General features: G+C 38.2%; 1 protein-coding gene across 1 annotated transcript in view; it reads right to left on the minus strand.

Moving 5' to 3' along the window:
• map4k4 (mitogen-activated protein kinase kinase kinase kinase 4) overlaps nucleotides 1-16,830 on the minus strand; it is a 133,811-nt gene extending 116,981 nt beyond the window's left edge. Inside the window, 2 exon segments of the mRNA XM_051958885.1 lie at nucleotides 16,209-16,274; nucleotides 16,539-16,830. Of these exon segments, the coding sequence (XP_051814845.1) occupies nucleotides 16,209-16,274; nucleotides 16,539-16,595 (123 nt within the window). The 5' untranslated portion in view covers nucleotides 16,596-16,830.
• Nucleotides 16,831-17,083: the final 253 nt, after the last annotated feature.

Raw genomic sequence — 17,083 nt, forward strand, 5'->3', positions numbered from 1 at the left:
ATGTCTCTTTGCAGAGAACTCTCAGCAGTTGGAGTCATTTTCATAGCAGTTTCCTCTCTGAAGAGTTCTGCAGTTTTCTTGGTCATGAGTCTAAACATAGTCAGTGGTGTTTCCAAGGTCAGAGCATCCGTCACGCGAGGCTTCACAGTTTCATGCCTTCCTCTATCTTCCCAGGACTCCACCCTTATTGATTTTCCTCAGCAGTAACCAACGGCTCCTTCGTTCGAATATCTTTGACCTGCTCCTGCCTGATAAACACTGAAAGACTCTCTGTTCGGAGTCAAAATGGCGGTCGCTAGTGGTGCTGTTTCACAACAACAAAACTGGTTTCTTTCGCTTTGGGTTACTTTGTGTAGGAAGCAGCTTCTCTGGTGGTTCCTCTTTACCTGTCGGTGTACAGTCAAATACGGGACATAGAAACAACCATATTGTATAATGGCTCCACAATTCTCGCATTTGCTTTAAACCATGCAGCTGAAAATCACTGTGAAAATCATCAGAAACTGTTCAATTTCCTGTTTTACAAAAAGAGAAAAAGCACGGATTCAAAAAGGACATGTTCCCACATGCGTGATTGGAAAAAATGGTGCCTCTATAGAATATAGATATTTTGCTACTGACTTTATTTTGCTTCCACACTTGTCTTCTATCAGCTCTGTGTAAACACTGCCTGCAGTTCAACTGAAATCTCACTGAATTGTTGTCACTTGACTGTTGGTTGCAGCTGAGTCACTTATGGCTTCACAGATGCACAGTGAGGTCTTTTTTTTTTTTCCAGAATCTTGATCAGAAAAACAGTTTATCTGTAGCAGTTTTTATAAGAGGCATGTAGGATTTAGCGATTTTAACAAAATTAAAAATAAATTAAATTTTAAACTTAGATTTGGACGCGTTTCCTGAAAAATGCCATTGCACAAATGAGTAGTTAAAGTAGGAAACCAGAATATTCTGCTTTTACAATTTGTAGATATGATAAATTGTCTGAGTCTGGCAATGTTTTTTAAAGAGAGCATGCATTTTCAAACCTGCTAATGGGTTTTGGGATTCAGAGGGTTGATTCAAAACCTACACAGTAAAAAGAAAGATGTATTTGGAGCCTTTCCTTTATATTTTGCTGAATGACCCATTTTCCTGACTGACTGACTGAAGTTTTCCTGCAGTTTCTCCATCTGGATTTCAGTTTTGGTCACTTGGGTGTTTTGGAGGTTGTGGGTCATGTGCAGTTATGGAAACATGATTGATAAAACACACAGGAAATATTAAGCAAACTGAAAGGAAAACGAGCAAGGACATCTCTAACTTCAGCAGCTTCTTAACGCTCATCAGTTCAGCCGTCCATGAAAGATTTGGTTAACAGGCTGGTTTTCTTAGAAACATAGATTATTATGTACATCATCATCGTGACTGCAGCCAAGGACTGAGGAGAAAACACAAAGAGATGTCGGTTTATAACTGCAGACAGATTCAGCCTGATAAACTATAAATGACCACAGAAACAACCACGTAGCTTCAGCCTCCAAATTACATTTCAATATTTAGTTGACACGAAACAAACATTCACCAAATGCTGCCAGGAGGAACAATGCAGTGTCAACAAAGAGAGGCAGACTAGATGGATGTTTTAAGGTCCTACTGTTCTTCGAAAAAGTCTAATTTAACTGAAAATGTCCTGTAAAACAGTTCACAACACACACACACATGTTTGTTTTTCTATACCGGTGGGGACTTACCATTGACTCCCATTCATATCTAACTCCTAACCCTTACCCTAACCATCACCAAATCAATGCCTAACCCTAAACAAACATTTTTGCACTTTTACATTTTTTTATTAACAACAATATGGCCAAGAAAACGGTGTTGCCACCCGTGGGGACCTCATTTTAGGTCCCCACCGTAAGACAAGTCCCCACCTTTATAGCAAATAGTCAGGTCAAAGTCCCCACCGGTATAGCAGACGCAGGCGCAGGCGCAGGCGCAGGCGCACGCACGCACGCACACACACTTTGTTTTTTTACTATACTTAGCATGTAAATGAACACTTGAACAAATTAACATACAGTTTTTCTTTTTAAATAATGTTATTTATGGCTTTGCCCTGTTTTTTGTTTGTTTGTTGCATGCAAATGAACACTTTTTTTAAATTATACTGGATTTTATCTGAAAATATAGAAAATAACAGTAAATTGTGAAATTATAGTTAAAAACATTTTTGTACACTACTGTTTAAAAGTGTGGGGTTTGTTTTTAATATTAAAAAAACATGACAAAAGGAACTAGATAAAGACCAAGAGAGAAGAGAAGAGGAAGTAAAAGAGGAAAACTATAAGGAAGAGGAAGAAAAACAAAGAGCTGTGCAGGTTTACATATTTAAATGAAACCTGCAGATTGGTTTCAGGACACTCATATAGAAAAGAGAAGTTTCTATTTTAAAATATTTAAAGCACATTTAGCTCCAGCAGATGCAAACAAACATGAAGATGATCTTTGTCAGTAAATAGAATAATAAAAACTGGGGACTATGTTGCGGTCATTAGTGCATGAAAACCTTCCAGATGAGTTTAAACAAGAAAACTATGCTTTTTTGGAAAAACAGGATTATTGTTCTTGGCAAATTTAAGTATTTGATTGCAGAAAAAGTACATTACAAGTATAAATTTGACCAAAAATTCCAATGTTGGACTTACGTACTCGACAGATTTGAATATTCAGTGCTACAGACACATTCTGTTTCATACAAAATAATAATATTAGCATCTTAACTCGACACAGCAGACAGAAAGACGCAGCTAATACTCTGAACAAGCCATCTGTTAGCGCTGTCTGCATCCTTCCTTCCACCACGTTAACACATACTGAGTGTGTTATATAACAACCTTTACAGGAGCCAGCAGACACGAAACCAAAACGTTAAAAAGGAGTAATTTTTCAATTATGATGGGCTTTTATGGAGGCGAGTCAGAGGGACAAACACAGCTGATGCTACCGTCAAGATTCTCATGGTGCCTCTGAGGCTTTTACAGTTTAAAAAAAAAAACTCTAAATGGACGTCATAATCAAGACGGAACATGCTCCTTAAAATCTCCAAGGGGTGTAAAGCCTTTTCAAAATCCCACCAGATAATGTGAGAAATAAAGCTAAAAATAGAAGGCTGTGCTTATTTTTTAATATTTGCAAGTGACATGAAGAGAAAAGAGAAGAAAGGTTGATATCAAATCATTATTTTCAATCAGATTATCACAATTTAACAGAGGTGACATCTATGAATTTAGTGTTTTTGTTCAAATCAACAGTATAAAGTCTACAAAAGATATTCAGTTTACAATGATGAGCAGAGAAAAGCAGCAAATCTTTCAGTGGATGTGTGACATTTTTTGCAATTATTAACAGTACACTCAGTGCAGTAAATGTCTGTGAAGAAACTCACACTTTGCAGACAAAAAAACTGCTAAAGTGTCAACAAATCAACAAATGGGTGCTAAAATGGCTGCAAAGTCACCATGATGTGAAATAAATGAATATAATCCATTCAATCAGGGCTGCAAATTATGACTATTCTGTCCATTGTTTTAGCTAATTCATCTAAAAAACATCAGAAGATAGTGAGAGATGACGTTCTCAGATGTCTTGTTTTGTTCACAATGCAAAGATGTTCAGTTTATGGACACAGAGGATGGAAAGAAACTAGAAAATATCCAAATTTAAGACGTTAGAAGAACAGAATTTTCTCAAAAAATTACTCAAAATGGTAAATCAGTCATCAAATGTTTGGTGAATAATTTAATAATTGACAAGTTATAAATTATATAAATTATTATTTGGAACTTTACACTTTAACAAAAAAATTCAAGAAAAAGTTTAACAGTCAAAAACCCACACACTATAAAACAACAAACTACTTTTTGTAAAAATACAGATACTGACATGGACATACGTTATAATCCTGTTTGGTAGTCCTTTTTTTTTTTTAAGAGCAGATATTTATATTGATATCTGTAATTTAACCAAACTCTTTAAAATAACAGTTGAATAAATGATTTTCTATTTTTTCAACTCATAATATATATTTTTCTTTTACATAATTGAAAATGTCTTTAATATTGCGATTTTTACTTGATTTAATTAATAATAATTACATGATCATACATTGTTAAAGAAGAAATTACCTTTTTTAAAAAAAACAAACAGCTTTTTTCAATGTGGACATTATTTACTTTATTTTTTATGATTAAAATGTGAATAAATACTTAGTTTTTCTTACGGTACTTGATTTTATCTGTAATTTAACAAACCTAGGGAAATCTGTAAAATGACAGTAAATAGTAATTTGATGATCAAACTTTAAAAGAAGAAATTACCTTTTGTGGAAAAAACAATATTTTCTTAATGTGGACATTATTTACTTTAGTATATTCGACAAATGTTATGTTTTGTTTTTTATGATTAAAATATGAATGAATACTTAGTTGATCTGATTTTACTGCATATTACTGGTGATTTAACTAAACTGGGGAAATCTGTAAAAAAAAAAAAAATACAGTAAACTGTTAAATTACGAAACTAAAAGATTTTTTTACAGTGTACTTTTACCTAACTAAAATAAAACATGTTTAAACTAGTAAATGAACATTATATAACAGTATGAAATTATTATAATAGCTAATTTAAGCTTCATTTCCATAAGCCACCTTGAAATAATGCAGCAAAATAAGTTTATCAAGTTTACAATAACACTTGGGCTGCACAGTGGCGTAGTGGTTAGCACTTTCGCCTTGCAGCAAGAAGATCCCCGGTTCAAATCCATTTCTGCATGAAGTTTGCATGTTCTCCCTGTGCATGTGTGGGTTTTCTCCGGGTACTCCGGCTTCCTCCCACAGTCCAGAAATATGCTGAGGTTAATTGATTACTCTAAATTGCCCGTAGGTGTGAATGTGAGAGTGATTGTGTGTCTGTATATGTAGCCATGTGACAGACTGGTGACCTGTCCAGGGTGTCCCCTGCCTTCGCCCGAGTCAGCTGGGATAGGCTCCAGCACCCCCGCGACCCTAGTGAGGATAAAGCGGTGTATAGAGGATGGATGGATGGGCAATAACACTTTGAAAGAGTTTAAATATAATTTCACACATGTAACAAATCAGTTGCACACAAACAGATCAAATCTGTTAGGCTTTTTATGAGCGGAAAAACTGAGCAGAAGCCAGTTGTTATTTCGAACATCTTTTCCTCTTTATCCTGATCACCTCTAACGTTAATTCCTTCCTTTTCCTCCCAGCATGGAGCATCTCATGCTGAAGGATTACCGTCACCATGGCGCCCTCCATCAAACCCCCGGTCCTCCTCCTCCCACGGAGTCATGTGACCGAATAAGAGGAGGAGGAGGAAGATTCTCAGGAGCTGCTGACCTCCTATGTTGCTCTTTTCCTCTCCTGAATCCATTCCTCATCTCAAAACTTTTCCCTGCTCTGTTTAATCCTGACTCTCCACTCTGATAGATGAGTCTGATGCCTGAATTCCACACTGAGGTTGGGCTGTGAGGGGCTTTTTCCATCTTTGTTGGACCAGAACTGGGCCGGCAAAACTAGCAAAACTGGATAAAAACTCAATGTTTTGACACAGAAGATTCTAAACGAGCATTAGTACCCTGCGTGTATTATCTATTTTGTGATAACTTGTCAGACAAAATGTTAAAAATTGCCTTTTGGGTCAGTTTTCAAGGGTCAAATCAAGTTACAGCCGATGAAAGGTCTCATTTTCATCTTTTAACCACAATTCTTTCGGCGCTAAAGCAACTTTTCGTCATATCTTAACACTTGCCAAATGTCAAATTTAAGATTATTTTTACTCAAACAATTAAAACCAGATAATAAAATAACCCCATGACAGTCCTGAGTATGGGTTGATGAGTGGTTTTTCAAGGCTTCAATAGATATAATAAAGTTATTATAGGAAATACTTGTTGATTCTAATAGGGTCATTTGGGATATTTGGATATTTAGTTGATTTTATATGAATCATACATAGTCCTCCATTGATACTGCATCACTTATAAATCCATCAACTTTTAAATGCTAAGAGTTTATGATCAATGCAGAAATGAAATGACCAGATCAGTGATTAATTAACAACAACTATAATAATGTTTTTTTCCAACTGGTTCCATTTTAACAAACATGCAGTTTCTCTCTCATTATGTTAAGTCCAATAACTATAAAACCACTTGAAAATTATGATCATACTGAAGTAATTTCTGGTAATTTTATGGATGTTTTATAGACTTAACGAGGAGTTAATCAGTGCAGCGCTCAGAGGAACATCAGGACAGCTAAACTGCGATTAGAGGTTCAATCTGTACCGGAGCTAAAGGTGTTTCTCTTCTTCTTGAGGCGACTGTGTAAAAAAAACTGCTGCAGTAAATGCCAGTAAAATGTCATGTGTGACAGAAAAGTGTCAAAAATGCCTGCAAATATATGAGTGAAAAGTTGGAAATCCTGCAGCTGATGTATGAAACTATCCTATGAGACTCGGCAGCAGCATCAGTCCAACCAGTGAGCATCAAAGAACATGACCCAGATACCGTCTGAGGTTCGCTGCCTTATTTTTAGCTTAACTATAGCTAACAGGCAGAGTTGGTCACCGCTAACAGGCTCATTAACAGCAGCACAAAGAATGTCGCCTTTGTGTAAAATTTAAAAAAAATTAAATCTACTTCTGACAGTTAGTCCTCAGAGTTGAATTAAGGAGTAAATAACCATAAAAACCCGATACTGTTCGAACTTCTACACCAAAAAAATGATGAAATTCCTTTGGGTTCTGGTGTGTTTGATTAGTGATTTGCAGGAGAACAATGTAGCACAACTTCTCCATCACAAATCATCAGATGTTCCTGTTGCTGCTATCAGCTTCCACTTCTTCAGTTCGCAAAAGGTCACAGCAGATAACGGAGGTTTTTAAAACAAAAAGTTCCCGGTGGTGGATTTGACTCAGTTCTGCTGCTGCTGCCGTTTGTTGTTGCTGTTTGCGAACGCGGCTTCACTTCCTGTGCTGCGAAAGGTCACAGCAGACACGACTCACATTCCAGTCTGAATAGCCGGAAGGCCGGTGAGGCAGCTTTGCATGAGTCTATTCCTTCTGACAGCTTTGTAGTTCCTACACTTTTATAGAGCCGCACTATAAATAACTGCACATAGAGCTGCAATAACTTGGAAAAGTATAGAAATTTAAAAAGGTGGGGAACCATATGCACCTACTGACTGATATATTTTGTTTTCTGGTACATTTGAGTGTGAACAGTGGATAAAGAATTATTTGCATAGATACTATGACTATAAATTCACTAAAACATAGCAATTCACATCCCAGCATCTTTAAATCTCCCCAAAAAGTTGTTAAAAGAGAAGATGTTGCAGTGATGAACTCCTCACTCAGTCAGGAATCATCACATTTAGAGTTTAGTACTTCATTAATCACCATTTATCAAGCATAAATTTTAGTTCAGATCTATTAAATTTAAGGCTTTGCTGCTTTCTCTGCATTATATCACAAGAAATGTAATATTTAGTGGTTTATTATAATCATTAGTCACAGCCCAACAGAAGAAGAACACTGTGGCATTTTAAAACTGAAGATTGATGATAATTTTTGAAGTTCTGAATGTGCCAGTCTTGTGTCTACATGAATAGTAATTTAACCCTCTGAACCCCACAACATGCAGGTGAGTTTGAAAGGTTTGTCATCTTAAAAAAAAAAAAAAAAAAAAAAAATCAAACTTTCATCATTTATCAAAGCAAAAAACTGTAAAAACAGGAAAAATTGTTGGATTTTAAACTTCCCGACAGTCCTGAAACAGCTCGTGTGACTTTCAGTTTTGTTGGGAAAATTAACCAAATTTAACCATAAAATTGTGATATTTCACTTCGTATTTTTGCTTTAAATCACTATTTTTCCTTGTTTTTCAAAAATCAACAAAAAATTTGCCATTTCTAATAACCAGCATCTACAAAAAAGGAAAAATTTTGTGCTCCTTAATGCAACTGAAAAGCCATAACTAACTGAGCTGCAACCAAAAGCCACATGGCAAAAATTCCGCGACTACTCGGCTGAACTGCAGGCTGTGTTTACACACTAGGCAGAAAGAAAACAAGCGTGGAAACAAATTAAAAATGCAAATAGTAAAATATCTATAACATGTAGTGTTCCATTTGTACCTCAAGTGTCCGTAACTAGAGGTGTAACAAAATTTCTCAAAATAAAAAATGACAAAATAAAATTGAAAGACGCACGAAATAAAAAACGCGAAGGGGCGCTGCGCACCACTGAGACTGAGGATTTTTGACCATCCTCACCTATAGTAGCAAAACACTCGCTTCAAAATGGAGGAAGACGAGATTGAGGAATTAGCTGACACTCCTTCGTCAAATAAATCGGTTGTGTGAACCTATTTTGGCTTCCTATGTAAACGACGAGAGAACGGTGAGAAGATTGTGCATAAAACAAAAACTGTGTGCAAAATATGCCGCTACAGTTCGCCGTATACTGCGGCAAGTACAACTACAATGATGTACCACCACAAAGAGAAGCTACTGGAAGCTACACCGAAAGTTATTTTTTGTATGTCTGCATAAGGAAGAAAATAAAGAAAATGAGATTTTTTCATAACTTCCTACTGTTGGGGATTTTCTTTAATCTTTATTTCCTATCGTGAGTATTTTGTATCCTGAGCCCTGTTTCGGATCGTTTCGTGAGTTGACCATTTCGTTACACCCCTATCCATAACACCTGTGACCAGTTGAAAAGAAATGTGTTTTCATGTATTTAAGCTATTATTCAACCTTTGTATTACACATAATCAAAGATATTCAACGTTTTTTCATGATTTATAGCAATATGAGTCTGTCGTGGTGCAGATTTTTATTATTTATCACATAACAGTCATACGGCACAAAAGACACTTTTGAGTTATTTCTCTTTGTAGCTATGGTTGTGCTGTTTCCATAGAGGTGTATGACTTTATAATGCAGTGAAAACTGAGACCACAGTGGGTAAAAATGTGACAAGAGCAAAGAAACACCCATAAACTGTTCAGAGTTCAGAGGCTTCAATCACGTATTGTCATGACTTCTCCATTGATGAATAAAACAAGCCAAGAAAATCCATTTAACAGAAATACCATCAGTCAATATTCACCTATTTTAATACAAGCCTCAGTATTGTTCCTGTAAAATCAGGTTTTGTGGACAGTTAATCTGCACATGTGTGAAACATCTTTCAGGTTGTGTATTTTCAGCTGCATGTTTGGATCCACAGGAGGATAAAAGGCACACTCAGACTCGCATCTGACAGGTCTGCGATGCGTTCACGGAATCGCTGTGGAGCTTGTTCCCACTCAGGGACCGTCTGTGATGCTGCTCTGGCCGGCTGATGACAGACTGCTGCTGCTGCTGCTGGAGAGCCACACCCAGCTCCACTTTGTCAGCAGCACAGAAAAAAAACAAGCATCTTTCCTGTTATCAAGTCAGGATGAAGACGCGGGGAGGAAGCGAAACTGCTTTGAAGCGCCGTTTCTTAATCTGTATCCGTTCCATCTATACTGATATGCAAATAACATTCTCACTTTTTTTGCTTGTTTCTTTCTCTTTAAATGTGATGATTTACTGTTTTTAATCACGGTAAAATACACACTTGCAACATCTTGAGTTCCAGATAAGTTTAGTAATTGAAAATGCAAATAATCATTAGCAGCAATCTCTTAAATGTAAACATTTCCTGCATGCAGCTGATAAAAAAATGCTGCTTCCTGACTGTTAATCAGATATAAAAAAGTGTTATATTACATACCCTTACTTCTGCTCACTTACTTGTTAGCTTGTAAGCCAGAAAAAGCATAAAATAGTGTGTTCATATTGCTGGTTATTGATGGATAAATCCCAATATCAGCTCAAACATGGAATGATTCAGAATATACAGATTGGACTTAAGTTAAAAATATGGCAGAAAGTGAGATTTTGACGTCTTCGATCTAAAAGAACTGAGCTACTGTTTGCTTTACAGAAAACTCCTCAGTGAGCCTTCAGCCTCCACTTTCTTTAGTGAAACTGCAGAAAGCTCCACAGAAATCCTCACAAACCACGATAAACAGCAGATTAAAGAGCTGTGATTACTATGCAGTGAGATGATGCATATTCTATCACTAATGTGATGGAGCATCTCACTAATCAGGTACCAAGAATAAATCATCTGCTATGAAGTCTGACCATCTCACTCTATTCATCTCCATTTATCGTATTTATTCACTTAGTGATAGAGTGGATTTTTCGATTTTTATGTCGTGAAATACATCTTGGATTTTGCTCATTTTCACATGAAAATATTCACATATATTTTCTATTTGTGACACAATCGGTGGATATAAGCGGCACAAAACTACATGAAGTTATGACTGATTGTCAGAAAATACATTTCCATCAATGTTTGCAAATAATTCATGCAGCTGACGATTTTTTTTAATTGTTGATTAATCTGTTAATCATTTTCTTGATTAGATTAGTAGTTTAATTAATAAATTGTGAGAAAATTGTGGAAAATGTCAATCAGTGCTTCCAAAAGCCCCAAATGATCTCCTCAAAAGTCTTGGTTTGTCCACAGCACAAAGATATTCAGTTTAGTAGCATTTAGAATGAAAGACACCAGAAATTAAAAATCTGAAAAAGCTGGAAAGACCAAATCTGGTTATTCTTTTCTTCTATTCACACTAATTCCTAATTATCAATCATTTTCTTTTTAATCAGTAGTTCACATCTAACTCAGTTAACTGTTGTGGCTCTAGTTTCGGCTTCACAAGTGATTTTCTCTGTTTCATATCGCTGTAATTTGTTTATTTTGGACTATTTGTTAGCTTAGCTTAAACCCTGGATTCTTTAAAATGGTGGTGGATATTTTTCACTATTTGCAGATGTTTATATCAACAGTTTCAGCTGATACTTTAGTATTTTTGTGTGTGCATGCAGTGAAAATAATGCAAGCATCCACACAAATTGTAGAATTGTATTACTGTTTGCACTGTGTTTCTAAATCCTGTATTACATCAACAGTTCCTCAGTGTCTAACATTTTTCAAATCACAGACATTTCTTTCGGATTTCCAGCACAGCAACAGGAACAGGCCTGTGGTTTTCTGATCTCGCCATCACAGCAGAGCCACCGACTTCTCCTCGCTGCACTGATGACTTCGGCCATCTATCTGCTTCCTCACAAACACATTAGCTCTGCCGACGCCCAGGACAGGCGACAAACACCATCTCTGCTCCATTGTTTTGTAATTTTAAAGGGATAAAACCCAAAAAACTGAGCTCAACTTGTTTACTCCTCTGAGACATTTTGTAAACTTGAAAGCAGCTTGTCTCGGTGAGCTTGAAACAATTAGAACTGCGGTTTGAAGGGAAGAAGCAGCTCAGCGGCTCTTTAAAACTCAGCAAGTCATAAACGGGTTAAACCATTTCCTTAGAGAGGGGGGATTCCCAGTCCCACATGCGGAGTGTGGTCTTACCCCAGAGTTTTAAGAATTCCTTCTGCTGCTTTCTTCGGCTCTGATTTAATTTTTCCCTTCAACCTCCCACCGTTTAATGGAAACAGAAACACTGTGACCTCTGACATCTTTACTCCTGGTTGCTTGTAATTATGTTTAGGTTCATTTAGCGCATCGATGCAAGTGTGGGCTCCGTTTTAGCTGCTTTTTCCAGCCATTATGATTACAGATTTTGAATTATGTTTTGTTGTTGAACCAAAAACAGAAGGTGCAAGACCACCCAAAGCTTAAAATAAAGAAAAATTGAGGTCAGACGATAGCTTAAAAGGTCAGACAAAGCTTAAAATAAAGAAAAATTGAGGTCAGACGATAGTATTTTAAAGATAAACTGTCCTATTTTATTATTTGCCAGTGGAGAAGAGCTGAATTTACTGTGCTAATGTGAAGCTAGCATCAACATCCAAGTGTCACTTTAGTGAAAGCGAAATCCAAAATTCCAGTTACAGCATTCAGCATCCCTGAACGCCGAGCTGTTTCTTCATGTTTTCTTTGCTCCCACTGCATTTTTGCTCACTGTAGGCTCATTTTTCATTGCAACATAAAGTCCTGAACCTCTATAGAAACATCCATATGCTATAATAAAAAGTTATTATGTTTATGTTCATTTAGTTTATCTATACATGTGTGGGGTCTGTTTTTGCTGCATATTTTGAGATCAGAAAATAGAATTTTAAAGAAAAGTTGTCATTTTATTATTTGCCAGTGGAGAAGAGCTGCATTTCCTGTATTAATGTGCAGCTAACATCAACATCCCAGTGTAAAGCACCACTGGTAACCTCGCTCTAGTGTATCTTTACATGTGTGGGGTCTGTTTTTGCTGTATATTCCTCATTTATTACAGATTTTGAATTTATGCTTTGTTGTGAAGTCCAAAAAAGCTCAAAAATCTCCACATAAGGGGAAATTAAGGTCGGAGGACAGCATTTTAAAGAAATACTGCCATTTTACCACATTATAGACAACATATGTATGAAACTATTTCACAGGGGAAAAAACCCTCAAATAATATTACATACTCAAATATGAATTAAAAATCCAAACGTAACCTCCATGTACAAACACCAGCTCAATATCTACAGTCTAATATGCACCTTCACAAGCTATATGAATGAGCATTTAGTTCCTTTAGCATATTTTCAGCAACTAATCAAAACCTTTTGGTCACATCTTCTCTCTGTTTTCTACTTCCTCTTTTTTTTCTACCTCTCCCCTCCCTTTAACCACCTCCTTCTATTTTATTTTTTTCTATCCCAACAGCTGTCGTCGGCGCACACAGCTGCAACACGCCTCGGTCCGTCACACTCCACAGCGATTCGTCGGCATGGGAAACCCAACCAATCACCAGAGTGTTGAGGATCAAGTGCACATGTGCAGATCCAAACACACACACACACACACACACGTTTTTGGGTCAGACGTTTTGTGAGGAAAAGGAAAAGGTTCATCTTCGTTCAGACCCACATGGCACACGTGGTTATGATTCACTGGATCCTGAGGAACTAAACTCAAAATGTCAAGGTTAATTTGTGTCCCAGTGCATCTGAGCGTTTCCACAACCACTTGTCTCCTTGCTTTAATGAAACGTTTACATCTCGCCTCAAGACACGCACAAGAAAAATACACAAACAAAGCAAATCAAGATGTGATTTTGGTGCTATTGTTTTCCTCCAGTGCCAAAAAAATGGAAAAGCACAACCAAATGCGGCCACTGTGGTTAATCATGAGGAGACATTTGGTTGTGGTGTAACAGAGGATTCACTGAGGCTCGCCTCGGGGCCGGCCTCATTGTCCAGGACTTCAAAATCTAATTCAAAGTGACACCCGTCTCAGCAGTGGAATCACTCAATGCTGCTGGTCACTTGTGTAATAATCCTCAGAGGCATAGATACAGTAGAAGTACAGACACTGATGCCAAACTGAACATTGTTATAAGTCAACAAATTCCTGCTCAGACTCCTCGTATGTTTCATGCTGAGTAACTCTGATAATCATATTCAACAAAGACTCATTTTCTTGCATTAGTTCAGGTTCAGCTACCCAAAATAGCTTTATATATAGTTCATCATTCCTGGAGACACCATACTTTGTTACGTCCGTTGTACTGTGTTCACCATCAGCCTCAGCCTATAAACTGAACAGTAGTGTCTGTTTTACGTCACACAAGCTCTACATATACGTGTATATATCATGTGCCAATGTGTGCAAGGATCCATGTGAACGCTAGTAGATGTAGCATGACCAGAATCAACAACAACACAACTCTATTTCTGACTCCAGCAGGGCTTTAACAGCATGACATGATAATGCTAATATTCTGCCAATGCTAAGCCAAAATTCTGCACACAAATAAGTAAAATAAGAATATAAGTCGATCATATCAACATTTTCTGAATTAGAATTCAGCATATTATCAAAATTCACATTGTGCAGCTCATGTGACCTTTATAAAAACGTTATTTAAGGTAGAAATAAAGCTTGAGAATGGAGTTTAGTTGCTGCTATCTACTTCAACCACCACCAACATGTCTACGACTGTGACTTATCAGCATAAAACAACAAAATCCCCTCCAGCTCTGCTTCACAAAACCCATCTTTGGTGCCACCAAGCAGGAGTTGCATTTACTGTATTAATGTGCAGCTAGCATCAACATTAAAGTAGTAGCACAGCACAACCAATAACCTCGTTTTAGTGAAAGTGAAGTCCAAAATTTCAGTTCTATAGCATTTAACCCTCTGAACTCCAAGCTGTTTCTGTGTTTTTTGTTGTTTGCTCCTTTGATCCAAGATGCGAGAAAAATGTGAAAAACAGACCTAAATTATAAAACGCTCTGAATCCTATGCAGTTCCTGGGCATTTTTTTCTCATTTTTCCTCACTGTGGACTCATTTTCACTGTGCAGATCTGTGACAACATCACAACTTGCAACTTTGTACACCATTTTTTTTAACCAAGCTGCATTTATTTTACTGCTCTAGGACTTTATATTTCCTCTTCAGTCACTCTTGCCATCTCCTCTCTGCTTTCTGTAAACACAACATGCAGGTCACTTGATATTTTCTGAATTTTTGTTGCGTGAGTGTTGGTCACAGCTGAGTCAGTTATGGTTTCTCAAGTGCGTTGAGTAGCACGGAATTTTTTGTCTTTCACAGAATCTGATGCAAATAGTCTGTTTAAGACAACATGTTAAAAGAGAAATAATAATTAAAGTGACGTTAACATCATAATTGTTTTTTTTCCCCACACAGACCTATATGTGACATGATCTATTTAATTCTGAAAACCAAAACTCTGATATGTGTTCTGTTTTTACAGTTTCTTGCATTGATAAATGGTATAATTTTGGCAGTTCATTTTAAGATAACAGCTTTCAAACCTGCCAACTGGTTTTGGTGTCCAAATGGTTCATCCATATTCTGTAAACGCTGGCTAGTTTCAACCCTTACATGACTAAACAGACAGCCAGAGCTCAGTGCTAGAAAACCCAAAGTCAGAAAGCTATAGTATTCAATCTACCAACATTTGCACCACAAATCTCTCTCAAGAGGTTCGTTGTTCAGTGAAATTCACTTGGTTTTGATCTAAAAGGGCTTGAATTTGGCTGCATCCATCGGTACAACGCAGCAGGGAAGACAGGAAAAAACGAAGCACATGGGACTATATTCCAACCACAAGCAAATAAGAGTCAATCACAGCTGGACACAGCTTTGACTTGCAGTTTGTGGTTCAGCTACACAATGGTGTGAATGCAGGGAGGATCACCTGCTTCCTGCCTCACGTAACAAAGCCATTCAGAAAAGCACAGAAACACTGCAAAACGCCTCACAGCACAGTGATGTCAGTAGCTGCTTCCACATTAAAGCAGCTCAGTAGTAGCTCTGACCCAGTCTTCTTCCTCCTCTTCTTATTCCTTCTGCTCTCATTTCTACCAAGCAACAGCAGGATGATGTCGCTCGCTTGCTCATCCTTGATGGAGGTGAAATTGTGGGCTGCAGAAGCACCAGGACCCCATCAAGTCAGGCCTTTTCCACTATATATGTGTGTGTGTGTGTGTGTGTGTGTGTGTGTGTGTGTGTGTGTGTGTGTGTGTGTGTGTGTGTGTGTGTGTGTGTGTGTGTGTGTGTGTGTGTGTGTGTGAGTGTGTGTTGTATTCTGAACAGGCCTATCCCCATTAATGCAGCACACAGTCACTCCAGTGAAAGGCCTGCTGGGCAATGGTGTGCACAAATGCGCAATGAAACACCGCCCACCTAATGGCGCACAAGTCGGTCAGCGTGGTGAAGCCTGTCATTGCACGGATTGAGGTTCAGTGTGCATAGTGCAAGGAATATATTTTCTAGGGTGTGGATGGGAGGAAGAAGAGGAGGAGGAGGGATCTGTTTAAAGGAGCAAAAATAGGTGGGATGATGGACAAAAAAAATAGATTAATGGATGTGAGGAGAGTATCAGGGAGATAATCCAGTCCAGACTGCACCGGTCCCAAGTGAAGCAGGGGAGGGGACACGTTAGAATAAACCTGAGGCCGCGAGAGAGGAGGAAAAAACACACAAATGCGTGTTTATGCTCCAGTTTCCTCCAGTTTGTGGAGCTCAAACACGCACACAGACGCACAGATGGTGGATCAAACCAACCTTGTAGACTTGTCCATAGGTGCCATTTCCGACCACTTCCACCAGCTCGAAAATCCCAGCAGGATCCTGGATGCAAAAGAGGAAAAACATACATTTAAAACTTGTTTTAAAAACGCTGGATCAGGTTCATTGATTCCCTGTAATTACAATCAGATTCGCTCGTTGTAGGAGCCGGCTGCGCCCGGCTGGCCCTCTCCTGCCAGCGGATATTAGACAAAGAAAAGCCACCGCAGGGCTGTGTCACCCACATATCTGCTCCATGGGTCACTTTATTCGTTATTATTACCAAATAAACCGGTGTATGCGGATGTCAGAGTGGCGCACACTCACCCGGAGGGATGCCAGGTCTATGTCCACCAGACTTTTGGCAGGAGAGTCGTTCGCCATTTTCGTGGAAAACGGTGATAAATCGGTGGAATAACGGTGCGTTTTTTAGTCTCCTTCACTCGGACTGAATGTGTCTCATCCTCGGCTGGTTTGAGTTAAAATCCCGCTGCTGATATTCTCTATCCAAGGCGCGTTTTTCCCTCTTTGTATTCCCAGACAGACGCTCCGCCACTGCTACATACCGACCGACTGCCGGAGCTCCGCCGCGCTGCCTCCACCTCCCTCCGCCCCTCTCTCTCTCTGTGTCTCTGTTAATGTCTCTCTGCCTGGACTCTCCGCCCTCTCTCCCTCCCAGTCTCTCCAAATGTCTCTCCTTTTCTCTCTCTCTTCACTCTCCGCCCCTTTTCCCAGTCCTGACATGGACGGAATGAGACTTTATGAGGCCTTAAGCTCAATGCTTTTCCCCTCAGACCCAAAGAAAGAAATTGTTCAGGCCTGTTCACCAGGAGGAGGAATTTTATCATCTACCCAAGTCAGTCAAATCAATC

This window comes from Acanthochromis polyacanthus, chromosome 14, assembly GCF_021347895.1.
Source record: "Acanthochromis polyacanthus isolate Apoly-LR-REF ecotype Palm Island chromosome 14, KAUST_Apoly_ChrSc, whole genome shotgun sequence".
In the NCBI taxonomy this organism is placed as follows: domain Eukaryota; kingdom Metazoa; phylum Chordata; class Actinopteri; family Pomacentridae; genus Acanthochromis; species Acanthochromis polyacanthus.